Source organism: Chiloscyllium punctatum, chromosome 40 (assembly GCF_047496795.1).
Source record: "Chiloscyllium punctatum isolate Juve2018m chromosome 40, sChiPun1.3, whole genome shotgun sequence".
Classification (NCBI taxonomy): Eukaryota; Metazoa; Chordata; class Chondrichthyes; order Orectolobiformes; family Hemiscylliidae; genus Chiloscyllium; species Chiloscyllium punctatum.
In genome coordinates, this window is record NC_092778.1 from 60,111,564 (window position 1) to 60,127,700 (window position 16,137).

General features: G+C 38.7%; 1 protein-coding gene across 3 annotated transcripts in view; it reads right to left on the reverse strand.

The window, feature by feature from the left end:
* The window catches only part of LOC140464662 (ubinuclein-1-like), an 81,313-nt gene that overhangs the window by 26,388 nt on the left and 38,788 nt on the right, over positions 1 to 16,137 (reverse strand). For 2 of the 3 annotated variants that reach the window (XM_072560025.1, XM_072560027.1), the window contains 4 exons: positions 14,360 to 14,430; positions 12,319 to 12,448; positions 7,190 to 7,234; positions 6,173 to 6,291 (listed from right to left, as the gene is read on the reverse strand). In XM_072560025.1, coding sequence (XP_072416126.1) covers positions 6,173 to 6,291; positions 7,190 to 7,234; positions 12,319 to 12,448; positions 14,360 to 14,430 — 365 coding nt within the window. The remainder of the gene's footprint in view (positions 1 to 6,172; positions 6,292 to 7,189; positions 7,235 to 12,318; positions 12,449 to 14,359; positions 14,431 to 16,137) is intronic. The other variant, XM_072560026.1, reaches the window with a different exon arrangement.

Sequence of the window (16,137 nt, forward strand, 5' to 3'; positions counted from 1 at the left end):
GCCTGGGTTGAATTTGTAATGCTTATTGTGAACATGATCGACCTGGGCAATTATTCCACAATGGTGGCCAGGTGTCAGTGCTGTGGCTAGTTGAACAGCATTTTTTGCGGCTGGGGACATATTGTGGGGAAGAGGAGGGTGGTTCACAACAGGAGAACATAGCCTTCAAGTTAAACAGAGGTATTTGGGATGATGTCAGGAAGCACTTAAAGGTAGTCAAAATCTGAAACTTTGGAACCCACACCTGACCCAACTCTTCACAGAAAGATCCCAATGCAGTAAGGTCAACAGGATGCTTGAAAATTGAGAATGATAGACATCTTTGTTAGGCAAGAGTATTAAGAGATATAAAACACAACAGGTTGAAGGGATTAATATCCAGATTAGCCATGATCTGATCAACTGGACAAACAGGTTGGGAAGGCAGACTGACCTACTAATTGTTCCCAAGATCAAGACTTAGCTTCAAATGCAAGTATAACCCACAGTTATGCTGAAAGACTATTAGATACAGGAGCAGAATTCAATAACACCATAGTTGATCTGATAACCCTCAACTTCAATTTCCTGTCTTGACCACATGACCCTTGATTCCTTTACTGATTAAAAAAACTTGTCCATCTGTGCTTCAAATTCTTAGTGACACTGAATCCAAAGCCCTTTATGGTACTGAATTCTACAGAATCACCTCCCTCCGAAGACATTCCTCCTCATCTCTATTGTGATGCAAGGGGTGTTTATATATACAACAAAGGTCTTTTCCTTAGATGGGAGTGGGATGGGGTGGAGAACAGAGGAGGAGGGGTTCAAAACTAGGGGGCATAGGTTCAAGGTGAGAGGGGGCATATTTAAAAAGGGACCAGAGGGGCCACGTTTTCACACAGAGGGTGGTGCGTGCATAGAATGAGCTGCCAGAGGAACAGGAGGAGGCTGGTACAATTGCAACATTTAAAAGACATGTGGATAGGTACATGAACGGGAAAGGTTTAAAGGTATAGAGGCCAGACAAGGCAAGTGGGACTAGTTTGGTTTGGGAAACTTAGGCTGCACAGCAGAGTTGGACCAAAGGGTCTATTTCTGTGCTGTGTGACTCTACGAGTTTGAGTTTGGGCTTGAGCTAGTGGTATTTGGGTTTGGTATGTAAGTCTGATGGGGTTTAATGATTAACTTGTAGGTATTTCTTTAGCACTGGCAATTTCTATCTAAAAACAGAGAGAGTATCCCTTGCATGTAATGGGGTTTTGTTTTAACTGGAAGAGCTGTTACAAGTCAACAAAATAAACAACTGTATGCAAGGCTTTCAGTTTAGAAGATCAAAGGTTAATTTTATTTTCTTTTGGTTAGGGCAAACACCCATTGGCCTGGAAAACAGAGGTTCTTTGTTTTCACTTTGGCAGTTTTACACAAGCCTTGTCTGAAGGTGAACGTGCACAAGTCGGTCTTGACAAAAAGGGGATGGCTTTAGACACGTAACAAATGGATTACCTCAGAATAAGGTGCATAGGTTTAAAGTTCCAGAAATTATGCATTGTGGTTAAAATGCTGAAGGCTTATTTGAAGCTGAGAGAGTCTACAATCAATTACATGACATACTTGTATCAAATTAGGTAAAGGGGCTGTTCAGAGAGATCTGGGTGTTCTTGTCCACCAGTCAATGAAGGCAAGCATGCAAGTACAGCAGGTCGTGAAGAAGGCTAATAGCATGCTGGCCTTCATAACAAGAGGGATTGAGTATAGATGCAAAGAGGTGCTTCTGCAGCTGTACAGGGCCCTGGTGAGACCACACCTGGAGTACTGTGTACAGTTCTGGTCTCCAAATTTGAGGAAAGACATTCTGGCTATTGAGGGAGTGCAGCGTAGGTTCACGAGGTCAATTCCTGGAATGGCAGGATTGCCTTACATGGAAAGACTGAAGCGACTGGGCTTGTATACCCTTGAGTTTAGAAGACTGAGAGGGGATCTGATTGAAACGTATAGGATTATGAAAGGACTGGACACTCTGGCAGGAGGGAACATATTTCCGTTGATGGGGGAGTGCCGAACCAGAGGACACAACTTAAAAATACGGGGTAGACCATTTAGGACAGAGATGAGGAGAAACTACTTCACCCAGAGAGTGGTGGCTGTGTGGAATGCTCTGCCCCAGAGGGCAGTGGAGGCCCAGTCTCTGGATTCTTTTAAGAAAGAATTGGATAGAACTCTTAAAGATAGTGGAGTCAAGGGGTATGGAGATAAGGCTGGAACAGGATACTGATTAGGAATGATCAGCCATGATCATATTGAATGGCGGTGCAGGCTCGAAGGGCAGAATGGCGTACTCCTGCATCTATTGTCTATTGTCTACTCACTGATACTTTCTCCTATCTGGAGTACTCGCAACATATGTCACAATATGGAGCTTTTTTTGATTTGGCACAGTCCAGTAAAACTTGCTTTTAATTATTAGTCTTTTAAGAAAAGCTTAAGAGGCTCAGATTCTCAAGATCATGCAATTAAAGCAAAAGCTAAGTCAAACACAATGTGTGTTAGAGAAGATAGTTCTCCCTCTGATATTTGAAAACTGCAATGGGGTGCTATTCAGTTTAATGGCATTAGTTTACAATGTGTTTTGAAATGTTTAAATGCGTTGTCACAGAGTCATATTATCTTTAGTTTTTTTGCATAATAAGCTTGCTTCATTGTTAAAACCAAACCTGCAACATTACATTTGTGTTTCAGTGAAAGACAACTTCATTAAAACCAAAAATAAACAAAAAATATGATCAATTAAGTCATATTTCAATCTGGAATCTTCCTTCTCCAGTCATAACATCAGCTGGGATTGTAAAAATGTCAAAATGGGCAAACCTTTACTTTTAGTTCACTCCAAAAAGATAAAATTTAAAACAGAATTAATGTCTCGACTTTTATGTTACAGCTTTACTTCATTTAGCCACACACCACAAACTTTTCCTGCCCCGTGATTACTAGCTCCTCTACATACATAACCAATTCATACCCAATTAACTCAACTAACTTATACATCATCCATTCCTCACTCCACTATGTCTCAGGCACTCCTTCAGACTATACTAGAGGTTAACAACTCAGATTAGGGTCCTAGACTTTCCCACAATGGAAACAAAATTAGCATCTACCCTGTTAAGTACCCTAACAAACTTGTATGTTAAAATAATGCTGCCTCACACCCTAAGCTCTAATGAGTACAAGCCCAATCTACACATCTCTCATAAGAAAATCCCTCCATACCCTTGATCTACTTTGCAAATCTTTCTGGCCTGCTTCCAATGTTGGCATACATTTGCTTAGAAAAGGAGACCAAAATTGTTCTTGTACCTTATACAGTGTTGTGCATTTATTGATGTTTAGCTGTCACTTTAAGAGTCTGATTATGGGACAGGACATCAGCATTTTGGAGTGAAATAGTTGGTCTAACTTTGCTGCTGCAGAGTGAATACTTACCTTAATAAACCTCCTGCTCTTCTTTAACCACTTCAGCATCTTAGTCCTGCTTGATTGTAACGCAAAAAGAAAACTAGGCCTAGTCCACAAGCCCATAAGCTAGATAAGAAGAATCAGGTCATTTACCCTATCTTGTCTGCTCTGCCATTTGATCATGGCTGACACATTTCTCAACGCCATTCTCCTGCCGTCTCAAGTTTTATCCCCTTATCAAAAAACTTCTCTCGTAAATATAGTCAATGACTTTGTCTCCACAGCCTTCTGTGGCAACGAGTCCCACAGATTCACCACTCTCTTCTTGAGCACAACATATAGTTTGAACAAGACTTCCATATTTTTATAATCCATTCTCTTAGTGGAGAAAGCCAGCATTCCATTTTCTTTGTTTCACATGCTAAACTTGAATGCTAGTTTTTTGTGATTCACAAGGACCCCCTAAGTCCCTTTATACAGTGTAGCTTTCAGCAGTCTTTCTTCACTTAAATAATATTCAGCTCCTCTACTCTTTTGGCCAAAGTGCATAACCTCATTTTCCCATGCTGTGTTCCATCTGCTAAGATTTTGCTCACTCACTTAACCTGCCTATATTCATCGCAAATTATGTGTATCAATCTCATGATTTGACTTCCCTTACATTTTGTATCACTCTCAAAGCTTAGACTGATTTCCATCATCCTAGTCATTATTACATATTGTGGCCTCAGCATCGTCTTCTATGACACTCCATTGGTTACAGATTTCTTTCCTAAAAATGCTTTCCTCATCCCAATTCTCTGTCTTCTATTAGTCAGTCAATTCTCTTTCCCCACTGGTACAGTAAATCCTCTATATCTTTCAGTTCACAACTCTCAGATTCACTTGTCTGCATAAAGTATTAGCAACAAAATGCAACATCTGCAGCGTATCAGTGATTCGTAACCTGTATTTTTTATGAGTTCCACACTCGAATTTCGTCATTTGTGAGGCTTTACAGAAACAGAACCTTCACACATACGGAGGAATGATTGTATACTCCCTCCAGCATCACAGGTTCTCAGAGATACATATAGTACCTTACCGAACACCTTTTGAAATTCAAAATATTATATCTACTGGTTCCCCTATATCCTGCTAATTATCTCTTCAAAAAATTGTTATGAATTTGCCGGATATTATTTGCTCTCCACGAAGACATGCTGACTCTACTTGATTATATTATGTATTTAAGAACAAGAACAAAATAGCACAGGACCAGGCCCTTCAGGACCCCAAGCCAATGCCAACATATTTTGCCCTTCCATACTAAAACTGGTCTTCACTTATAGGATCTGTATCCCTAAATTTGTTTCGTATTTATGTATTTGTCCAAGTACTTATTGTTGCTATTGTGTCTGTTTCCACCACCTCCTCTGGTAGCACATTCCAGGCACTCACCACTGGGTGTGTGAAAAACATGCTTCACACATCTCTTTTAAACTTTTCCCACCTCACCTTCAACCTGCGTCCCTTAGTAATTGATCCCTCCACACTGGGGAAAAAGCCTCATACTTTCCACTCTATCCAGGCCATTCACAATCTTAAAATCCTATCAGGTCACCCCTCAACCTCCTGCGTTTCAGTGAAAACAAGCGCAGTCTATCCAACCTCTCTTCATAGAAAACATTCTCCGTACCAGGCAACATGTTGGTAAACCTTTCCTGTAACCTCTCTGAAACATCCACATCGTTCTGGCAGTCTGGTGACCAGAACTGCATGGAGTATTCCAAGTGTAGCTTAACTGAAGTTCTATAATGCTGCAGCATAACTCACATATCCTTATATTCAATGCACCTTCCAATGAAGACAAGCATGCCATAGGCCATTTTTTTTACTAACTTATCGACCTGCACTGCCACCTTCAGTGATCTGTGGACCTGTACATCCAGATCCCTCTACATCTCAATACACCCAAGGGTTCTGCCATGCACTGTATAACTTCCACCTGTATTTGACCTTCCAAAATGCATCATCTCACATTTGTCCAGATTAAACTCCATCTGCCATTTTTCTACCCATGCTTCCAACTGATCTGTATCCTCTGACAATTCTCCTCACTAACCACAGTTCCACCGATCTTTGTAACATCTGCAAACTTAATAATTAGATCAGCCACATTTTCCTCCAAATTATTTATGTAGATTACAAACAGCATAGGCCCCAGCACTGATCACCGTGGAATGCTACTAGTCACATCACTCCATTCCGAAAAGCATCCTTCTGCTGTTACCCTCTGACTCCGATGACTAAGCCAGTTCTGTATGCATCTTGCCAGGTCACCCCGATACCATAGAAGTTCACCTTTTGTACCAGTCTGCCATGAGGGACCTTGCAAAAGGCTTTACTGAAGCCCATGTAAACATCAACTGCATTTTCCTCAATCATCTTCAGCACCACTTCAAAAAACTCGATCAAGTTAGTAATGTACGATCGCCCTTGCACAAAATTATGCTGTCTATTGTTAATAAGTCCATTTGCTTCTGATCTTGCTCCTGAAAGTCTTTGCCATAGTTTTCCTCCCACAGACTTGAGGCTCATAGGCCTGTAATTTCCTAGATTATCCCTGCTACTCTTCTTCAATAAGGCAAAAATATTTGCTATTCTAAGCATCCTGAAATTACTGCCTTTATAATGGTCTACCATGTTTCCAATGACAGATGTTAATATAACTGATGTTAAGCTATGTGACACATACTTGGCAATTTTGGCTTGGCTATGAGCTTGACAGTCTTCTTGATACTTTGCTATTTGATTTGGCATTGCTTTCCCAACTGCTTCTTTTAATTTGTGTATTGGTTCCTTCAGTCGGCCATCCTGCAAGAAAAAAATTAAAAGCAATTGCATTTCTCTTCTACACTTAATTTGAGTACTTATCAAGACAACCTAGGCAATCTGGCATGGTGGCTTAGTGGCTGGCACTACTGCCTCACAGTGCCAATGACCCAAGTTCGATTCCAGCCTCTGGTTCGCACGTTCTCCCTGCCTCTGCGTGGGTTTCCTCCGGGTGCTCCGGTTTCCTCCCACAGTCCAAAGATTTGTGGATTAGGTGAACTGGACATGCTAAATTGCCCAGGGATTTGTAGGTTAGGTGCATTAGTCATGGGAAATGTAGAGTAACAGGGTACGGGAACAGGTCTGGATGGGATAATCTGAGGGTTGGTGTGGACTTGTTGGGCCAAGTGGCCTGCTTCCACACTGAAGGGATTCTATTAATACACTGGGTTCAGAATTTTGAAAAAGTATGATGGATCATCCCTAACCTCTCAAATTCATTAATTTTAGAAAGGCTTTGCAGCATACTTGTTATATTTGACCAAATTCGATACGTACAGTCTACATAGAACTCTCCTCCTGTAATTGCAGTGATTGTGGTATATTTTTTCAGTCACTACAAGGAGTTCTAACACTTAAATTGAAGAAGGTATGACAATCCAAAATGTCGATTTCTCATTAAACAGGTCAGATTAACCAGCACAACTGAGGCTAATCTACTTGATTATGGCTCTACTTGGAATACTAAACACAAAATTTAAAATATATAAAGCTGTGTAATCAGATAATAGGTTCGACTGAAGCTTGCATATAGCCAATAGTTTCATGATCACACAATAAAAAGGATATATCTATCAATGCAAACATGACATTACAAATTTTCATGAAAAATCCATTTACTTATTTATGATAAGACAGTGAAACCTATATAAATGCTCACCTGCATTAAGCATTCACCTGTCTTTACCAGCCATTTTTCCCCAGTCTGTAATAATTTTTTAAGAGGACAAAAAATTAGTTGCTTAACCGAACTCCCACATAGAATTAGGGGAGTATAGAGATCGTTTCCCCTACTCTTTGACTTTGTCCAAAATATATTTTATGGAGAAAGCAACATAGGAGCTAAAGCAGGATATAAACTGGTCATGTAAGAGTACCATATCAAAATTCATATTAAATGAGTTGGACTTGAGACAATTTATGTTTGCTGATTTGACATGGTCTTACACTGGCAGACCATGGTTCACGAATTCAATAGTCCACTCCTCTTAATTCAAAATTACTTTATTAAAATTTTGTGATAATACAAATCATTAGAGCACAAAAATACTGCTTTCTATTTATTGTTTGATTTAATTTACTGGATATTTTCACCTTTTTAGCACAAAACTTGCAATTGAATTATCAGGAGAAGACTGTAAAAATGAAGTATGCATGATCTTATCTCCTCGTGATCACTTTCTTAAGGGTGGCACAATTAAACAAGCCCAACATGAATGCAGTACTTTTAATAAGCTCATGATATAGGGAACTGTTAAAATATCTGAAAATTGATATAAAATTGGAGGATAAATTTGATGCTTCCATGTAGAATCAATTTTGATGAATTTATGAAATAAGCCTCGACAGCAGACATGAATGTTTGAAATGACATGACAAACTCATTGCTTTTCTGGAAAGCACCCGTATTATGGAACAATAATTTTGCCAATAGGAATGAAACCTGGATTAAATAACCAATTGCTGCTGTTCTGAGAGTGACTACTTAATGCAAATTGTCTTTTAGACATTGCCATCCTTGGATTTTGTATTTCCAGTGTTACTACAAACTTCGATATTCTCCAAATAAAGTTGGAATGACTAGTGAACTTGAGAAGAACTCCAATCTTTGTATTTGTGATATAGGGTGCTGCCATTATCTTATATTTTGTATTTTCTTTTAACATCAGCTTAATCAGAACACAACTAATTTAAGCTGTAATATTTAAACATTCAAACTTTAAACAAAAGCTTAACACCTCTGAAATATGCAACTGTCACTCTGGCTTTGTGGTAAAACTCTTAAAGTCTGAGTCAACAAGTCATTTCTTCAGCTCCACTATTGGCTAAAATGTCTCAAAATTTAGGCTGAGTATGTATGAAACTGTGGAAGGTCATCCCTTTCAGAAAATACATTAAAGCCACGGTCCTAACTCCCTGTTCACATACACATAAAAGATTCCACAGTACAAAATTAGAGCATTCCTTTCCATGCACTTAGTCAACATTTATTTGTACAAGCAGCATCACAAAAACAAATGATCTTGGACAATCATCTGTGTATGTGGAGCCTTTATAGGGCTTTAACTGCCAAAGTCATCAACATGACAATAGCAAATATATTTCAGAATTAATTAGATGTGAACACTTAAGGATGCTCTGAGCTTGTGCAAGTTGCTACATGAACCAAGCTCTTTCATTCTAGTTTGCCCACCTGCCTCAAAACATTTCACACAATTTTGAGTGCAGTATTTGTAATTTGGTGAACAGAAAAATACTGCAAAAACAAACCAAATGAATTCTTCTGGTGTTGGTTGAAGAGGAATATGAAGCAAAATATCAGGGATTAAAAAAAGACTGGAGTTGCCGGAAATCAGGAACAAGAACAGAAATTGCTGGAAAAACTCAGCAGATCTGGCAGCATCTCTGCAGCAAAAGCAGAGTGGATGTTTTGAGTCCAGTGACCCTTCAGAAGGTATCAGGGATATTCATCTTAAGCACCCATCCAATGCAGATCTCTATTTAATCACTAATAGATTAGTAAATTTGGCAATGAACAAAAAAACAACAAAGAACCACGATGCTAGAAATCAGAAGTGAAAACAGAAATTGCCAGGGAAACTCAGCAGTCTGGCAGCATCTGTAGAGAAAGCAGAGTTGACATTTTGAAGGGTACTGATTTCTCTCCACAGATGCTGCCAAACCTGCTGAGTTTCTCCAGCAATCTTTGTTTTTATTTCTATTTAATTACTCATCTTAAGGAAGGCTCTTCAAAAACAAAATCACTTTGGTACTGCTTAGTACCAAACTTGACTTGGGCACTCAGAGCCTCATGTGGCGTTTGAGCCCAAAATCTTTTTATTCAGAGGCAAAGATGAAAATAAATGAATAAAACTAAAACTTGGCTTTATCAAATCACAAATGCTCAAACTGACTGAGCTTCTCTTCTAATCCTTTCAACTTTCATAATATCCTGAACTACAAGAACTTTCAAATAAGTTTCTCAATAGAAGAAGCAATTTAATCTCATCCTTCAATATCAGCCCTTCAGCTCCAGCTCAAACTTTGAACAATGGTCACAATGCAATGAGGGCACAGTATAACCATAAAACCTAATGGAGAATGAATGGAAGGGAGTAAGAACATTTCAACTTAAGGTATCAGGTAACTTTTTAAAAACAAACTGTGTTTTTCTCTGATGGCATGATACAATGCTGCCTTTGGTAGAATAAAAAAAATGCACTGCCTACTCTGAACCATTCATAATTTTCATTCGCAAAAGACCGAAAAAGCAGATGCAACTTGAACAAAGTACAGCAAGGTGCTGTGAACAGAATCATTCTGAAAGAGTGGTATAACATTTGTGGGTCATTTGCAAATACGACCTTATTGTATTTCAAACTACACCTAGAGTCAACATAAAAGATCTAAACATTTCATGGTGAGACACAGGTCTCACACATTTTAATGCAATTTACAATTTTTGAAGAAATTTAAACATGTTGGGTGGGAGGTTTAACCATTAATCAGAAATCGATGAACTGGATCAGCCATTTAATTGCTACGGCTACAAGAATAGGTCAAAAATAGTGAGGAACTACAAAACTTGTATGCTGTATTTTCTCCAACTCACCGTCATGATGTCTATCCACAGAAACAAGAAATAGGAACAGGAGTAGTCCATTTGGCCCTTGGAGCCTGCTCGTTCATTCATTTTCATGGCTAATCATCCAAATCGATAGCCTGTTCCTGCCTTTCCTCCCCATACCCTCTGATCCCTTTCGCCCCAAGTGCTTTATCCCACTCCTGATTGTATGATTTCAATGTTTTGGCCTCAACTGCTTTCTGTGGTAGCTAATTGCACAGGCTAAGGTCCACCATCAACAAAATACAGACCAGGGGTTTGATGAAATAATCTCCATTCAGCTCCTTGAGATGTTGCTCCAATAATACTCAAGTAGTCATTTCGGATAATGAAGCCTGCTTGATTGAACCCATTCACCACCTTCAACATGAATTCCCTTCACCACCACATACATTGGCAGAAGTGTGCACCATCTACAAGATCCAATTCAGTTAACTTGCTAAGACTTTTTTGACAGCATCTTTCAAACCAGTGACCATAACCACCCAGGATGACAAGGGCAGCAAAAGCGTGCAAGCTCCCCTCCAATCCAAAACACCATCCTGACTTCATACTATATCAATATTCCTTCACGGTCACTGGGATCTAAATCCTGGAATTCCCTTCCTAACAGCACTGTGGGTTGGGGTATACATATACCACAAGTACTGCAGCAGTTCAAGACAGCTCACCACTACATCTCAGAAGCATTTAGGAATAAATGATAACTGCCAGCCCACAGCCCATGAATGGGCAAAGTAGTAAAACAATTGCTTTGAATTGCTGAATACTGATCTGGTTCACGTGCCCAAGTACCATGATTGCTATGAAAGTTGACTTGATCCCAATCTTAGACCTAGTGTGTCATCACAATGTTGACATCACTGAAAGGGACTCTGCTTCCACTCTTGCATACCTCTACTTTTGTTTCTACAAATAACAATTCTGACATTCATATCAGTAACAAGGCTATAAGGTTTCACTGTGAAACCCATGCTTTCTTTCAATAGTCACATGTCACCAAGTACTTCAAGCAAGAAATCATTCTGTGAAATGTACTGACTTCATGTTGGAAAATGTACCATCAATTCTGTACCAACAAGTCCTATCAACTACAATGAGATAAAGGACCTGTCATTTTTTTTTGGGTCTGTAGAAACTGTGTATAGATGAAAAATGTCAGAATACTGGAAATTCCTCCTTCTTTGCAACAGGATCTTTTGTACTCATGTGAACCACATAACTAATTGTTTAATCTTTGTTGTAATCATTTGTGCAATGGAGGACATCCGCAACAATGCAACATCGTAGTGCCAGTCTTGATGATAAGCTCATATACTGTGTATAAGCCACAAACACACAACCATTTATTCTATAACCTATGGGAATAGGAGTGTTCCAGCAAATCATGAGTGATCAATAGGTTAATTTAACAGAAATAGCACAGCGGCATTTATAAGATCATAAGTTGCTCGTTCCCTTAATTATAGCAGTAAACTGTGCCAGCCTTACGTGATATGAGCAGACAAAATAAAGCTGACAAAGGAATGCGCTTTCAGGAATTTATAAAGATTGGAGACCACAACGTATAACATATGCTGAAGGTGACTTTATCCAGCAATGTGTTGGAAAAGATGAAATGGATGAGGTCACATGCTAACTATACAACCTTTGGGCTTAGCTGTTGTGCATTCTCAAACATAAAACCAGTAAATACTTTAATCAAGTAACTATGATATTTTGCTACTACACAGTATTTTCAAAATTTAAATGCCTGCTCCTGCATCACTATCAAAAAGGCAATTTACTTATGAAAGTATTTAAACATTTTATAATGTAGTGTAAATCTTTCCAAGCATTAATCTTCAAGTGCTTCATTGGTAAACTATTCTTTCTGCAAAATGAAGATTTATTCTTAAGAATACCCTTGAACTAGCAAAAAGACAGATTGTATAGTCAAAACTTACAATCAATAACTAAAACTAGTAATAGAACTTCAGTATAAAAACTTAATTCTTTGACACAGTTATTTGCAAATTTGGTTGCAATTGCAATCACACACCTTTAGTCCCCAGATTTTTAAAAATAGGAATGCAACAACATATGTAAATGGTTTTCCTTACTCTAAATAGTCACAGTTGCAGGAATGGATTTTACTCTGGAACACTAATTTTCAAATCAGTTACCTGCTCATTCATGTGTAGTTTCTTTGCCCTTTTGAGTAAAGTGTCCTTGCTACATGGTAAGAAGGATGCCAGATGTGCATAAACCCCAGAGCGAATCTGACTATTCAATTCGCGGGACTGAAGTTCAATACTGAAAGCATAAACACATCAAAATAGATGAAAGGTACATACTGAGATCCTTACAGACACATCATGATAGAAATTAGAAATAAGTATACTATTTCTGTGATAAGGCACATTCATGCTACCATACTACACAAACATCGGAAGATAAAATAATTTTAAAATTGGCAGTTCAACCAGTACCAGGTTAAATAATGGAAACAGACTTGCTCATCTATATGGTAAAGCTATTTGGATGCTGCCTGAACTGCTGTGCTCTTCCAGCACCACTAATCCATTGCTCATCTATATGCTTTAGCTGCTCTCTGTTCTGCACTAAGTACTTGAATGGCAAAAACCCAGCTTTGCCAGCACTTCAGTGACTTGTTATTTGCATCACCCAAGCAACAATACAAGGAGACACTTTGTTCATGTAGCATGAGGAATGATGTACTGCAGCAGAAAACCAAGAGTAAACTGTTCAAATATGCACTCTTGGAGCACAGCTTCAGGTGTTGGCAAGGGGTATCACAAATGCAGATGGAGAATAGCTTGCCTCATTCAACAAAGTTACCTTAACCACACAGACCTTCATACCCACATTCCTAATCTGCACAAAAAAAACAAATTACTGGTAAAGTTCAGTAGGTCTGGCAGTATTTGTAGAGAGAAAGCAAAATTAAAATTTTGGGTCCAGTGACCCTTCTCCAGAAACATTTTGAAGGAGGATCACTGGACACTAATGTTAATTCTGCTCTCTCTACAGTTGTTGCCAGGCCTGCTGGACTTTCCAAAGTTTTTGTTTCTGATTTCTAGCATCCCCAGTTCCTTGGGATTCCTAAACTTCAGATGAGAGTCCCCTAATTTGAACTCTTGGTTCACTAAATTCTAACATTTATTCCAGGTTCAAAATAAAACCAATAGCACCAGTTTGGTTTCATTTCTTCAGAAATACACTTTGGAGCTGCCTTCATGCCCTATCCTTGAGAGTGAAAAGCAATTACAAACCACCATGGATAAAAACTGCCAGGGGAACCGCTCAACATGAGTGGCAGACAATGAACCAAGGACCTGCCTTGAGGCAAAGTACACAGGACATGATATGACAAATTTAACTTGAAAAGCAATTTTTTTTTTAAAAATGCGTTGTTCACTTTTACCTGATCTCTTCTATTAGCAGGTATAGAAAATTGCGAGATAGTTTTGGTTTGTGCATCTAATGAAACTGAAAATCAGCCCAAGTGTTTGGCTGAGAGAATTTATTTTACTCTTTCATGGGAATTCAACACCCCTAAATTTAGTTAAATGGAATTTACAGGACAATCAGCCCAACTGATCAGGCTGGTGCTTATTCAAAACACGAATCTCCTTGTACCTTAGTTTGCTAAAGATCCTACCATCGTATACCACTTGTACTTATTTAGTTTTCCTTAAATGCATCTGTGCTATTTGTAATCGTTAAAGAGTTTTCATCCCAGCGAGTTTTGAGAAGATTTGTAGCTCAGGTTGAGGTCCTGGATGTAGGTTTGCTCACTGAGCTGGAAGGTTCATTTCCAGACGTTTCATCACCATACTAGGTTACATCTTCAGTGGGACTTCATAATGACATCACCAACCCAAAGAAACCCAAACATATAAATAAAAAGCAACATCAACAGTGCTTCGCCTGGAGGCCTACAGAAGAGGTTACCTAGTAGGGTGACGAAACGTCTGGAAATGAACCTTCCAGCTCAATGAGCAAACCTATATCCAGTTTTCATCCTTTGAAATTCTTTAACGGATTTATAACAATCTGCTCTGTACCTTCAGCTTTGGACTCCCCAGATGGACAAACCTGTTGCACCTTCACAATTTTTCTAAGACACCTATTAGTCTTGTCTACTCTTTAAAAACGTCTCATTTTTTGAAAGGAAACCAATGTTTGTTGGATTATACTTACTTAAGCAGAATATTATTGACATCTTGTGTGAAGAATTTCTGCTTCCCCTCTCCTTCTGAGGCTTTGGCAGCCTACAAGACAAGAATAGCATCAGCTTTTGTTTCGTACCTTCAGGTCCCTTCTAAAGCCTATTTTAATTGGATTAAAGAGCTGCAGTTCTTGATGATCTTCAGCACCAGTTTGTCATATACAAAACTGAATGGCAACCAATAACTACAGAAGAAGAAGAAAAGGTTCAATTCAATCGACTTTTGTCCACTTCACTCTCAAAAATAATCTTTAAAAAGATCAACCTAATTTGAAAAATACCTATAATGAACTTTACTGACAAAAGTTAACACTTTGGTATGCATGTTAACTATCATCAAATGACTCCAAAAAGTTAAGAATACATCTATTAATTGTATACTAACAGTGTAATAATTGCAATCCAGGTAGTGAGCATTAAGTATGGACTCACTGGTGTTCCAAACAGATTGAAACTGTGGTTGCTGTGATTGGAGATTTATATTTGTAATGTTCTCTCCAAATAAAAGCTTTTCAGTGACAGAAAATTGGCTCCAATTCTATACTTCACTCCCTGACTACCTGGGATAAAAACACTGCCCATTTTCATTACATACTCTGGATGCAAATAGTCTTTGCGGTGGTGTGCAAGTTGAGTATCACTGGAAAAAAGACATTTCATTGAAGCTTTTTGAATTGCACATGAGGATAATCCGCAAGAACAACAACATAAATGGAAAACATTTACAAATGTATGGGAGGACAGCACTGACTGGTTGGCAAATACACTCTAGTTGGTATAAGTATTACCAAGGATGAATGCATCAATTAGTGTTAACTGGTAGTTATAGTCACAGCTGTATAGTATGGAAAGAGACCCTTCAGGCCAACCTGTCCAGGATGACCAGATATTCTAAATTAGTCTAATCCCATATGTCAGCATTTGGCCCATATCCCTCTAAACCCGTCCTATTCATATACCCATCCAGATGCCTATTAACATGCTGTAATTGTACCAGTCTCCCTTACTGTCAAGGTTTGTTTCAACTGTAATACAGGCAGATTCAATGGCCGTCACCTATTTTGCTGAGTTGAAAAGGCATAGACTGTCTATAAAGACTTCGGCTTCATGTATTAATAAATGTGACTCCCAAAACATGTACGTATACCATACTATGGACTCGATGACAAATAAAAATTGACTCCCAGTGTAATTTGCAAGGGAAGATGACGACCTGGTGGTATTATCAATGTTTTGGATCCCATTATACCAATGGTGGAATTTGCATGCAGTAGAAATTCGGAACTAAGATTCGAATGAGAATGTTGATTGTTGTGAAAAACCCATCTGATTCACTTATGTCCTTTAGGGAAGATAACTGCTATCCTTCCCTGGTCTGGCCTAGATTCTAAATCCAGACGCACTTCAATGTGGTTAACTCTTAAACTGCCATCTGAGCAATTAAGACTGAGTAACAAACGTGGCGTAGCCAGCTCCACCCGCGTCTAATAAATGAATAAAAACTCAGGATTATCCAGCAAATATTGTTCAATTACAGAATCACTTCTAAATGTTAGACATTGAGAAACTTGCAATTACTTGCAAATTTTGAAAGCAAGTGTCATTAAATTTTGTACTGCCAGATCCAGTGAACCTGGTTCCTGGCATTCCCCAATTCACTTTACTAGCCACAAACCTGGCACATGCAAGAATTCAGTTTTACAATTTTCTTCAAACTCCAAGCAACTTTATCTTGCTTCTTCAATTATTT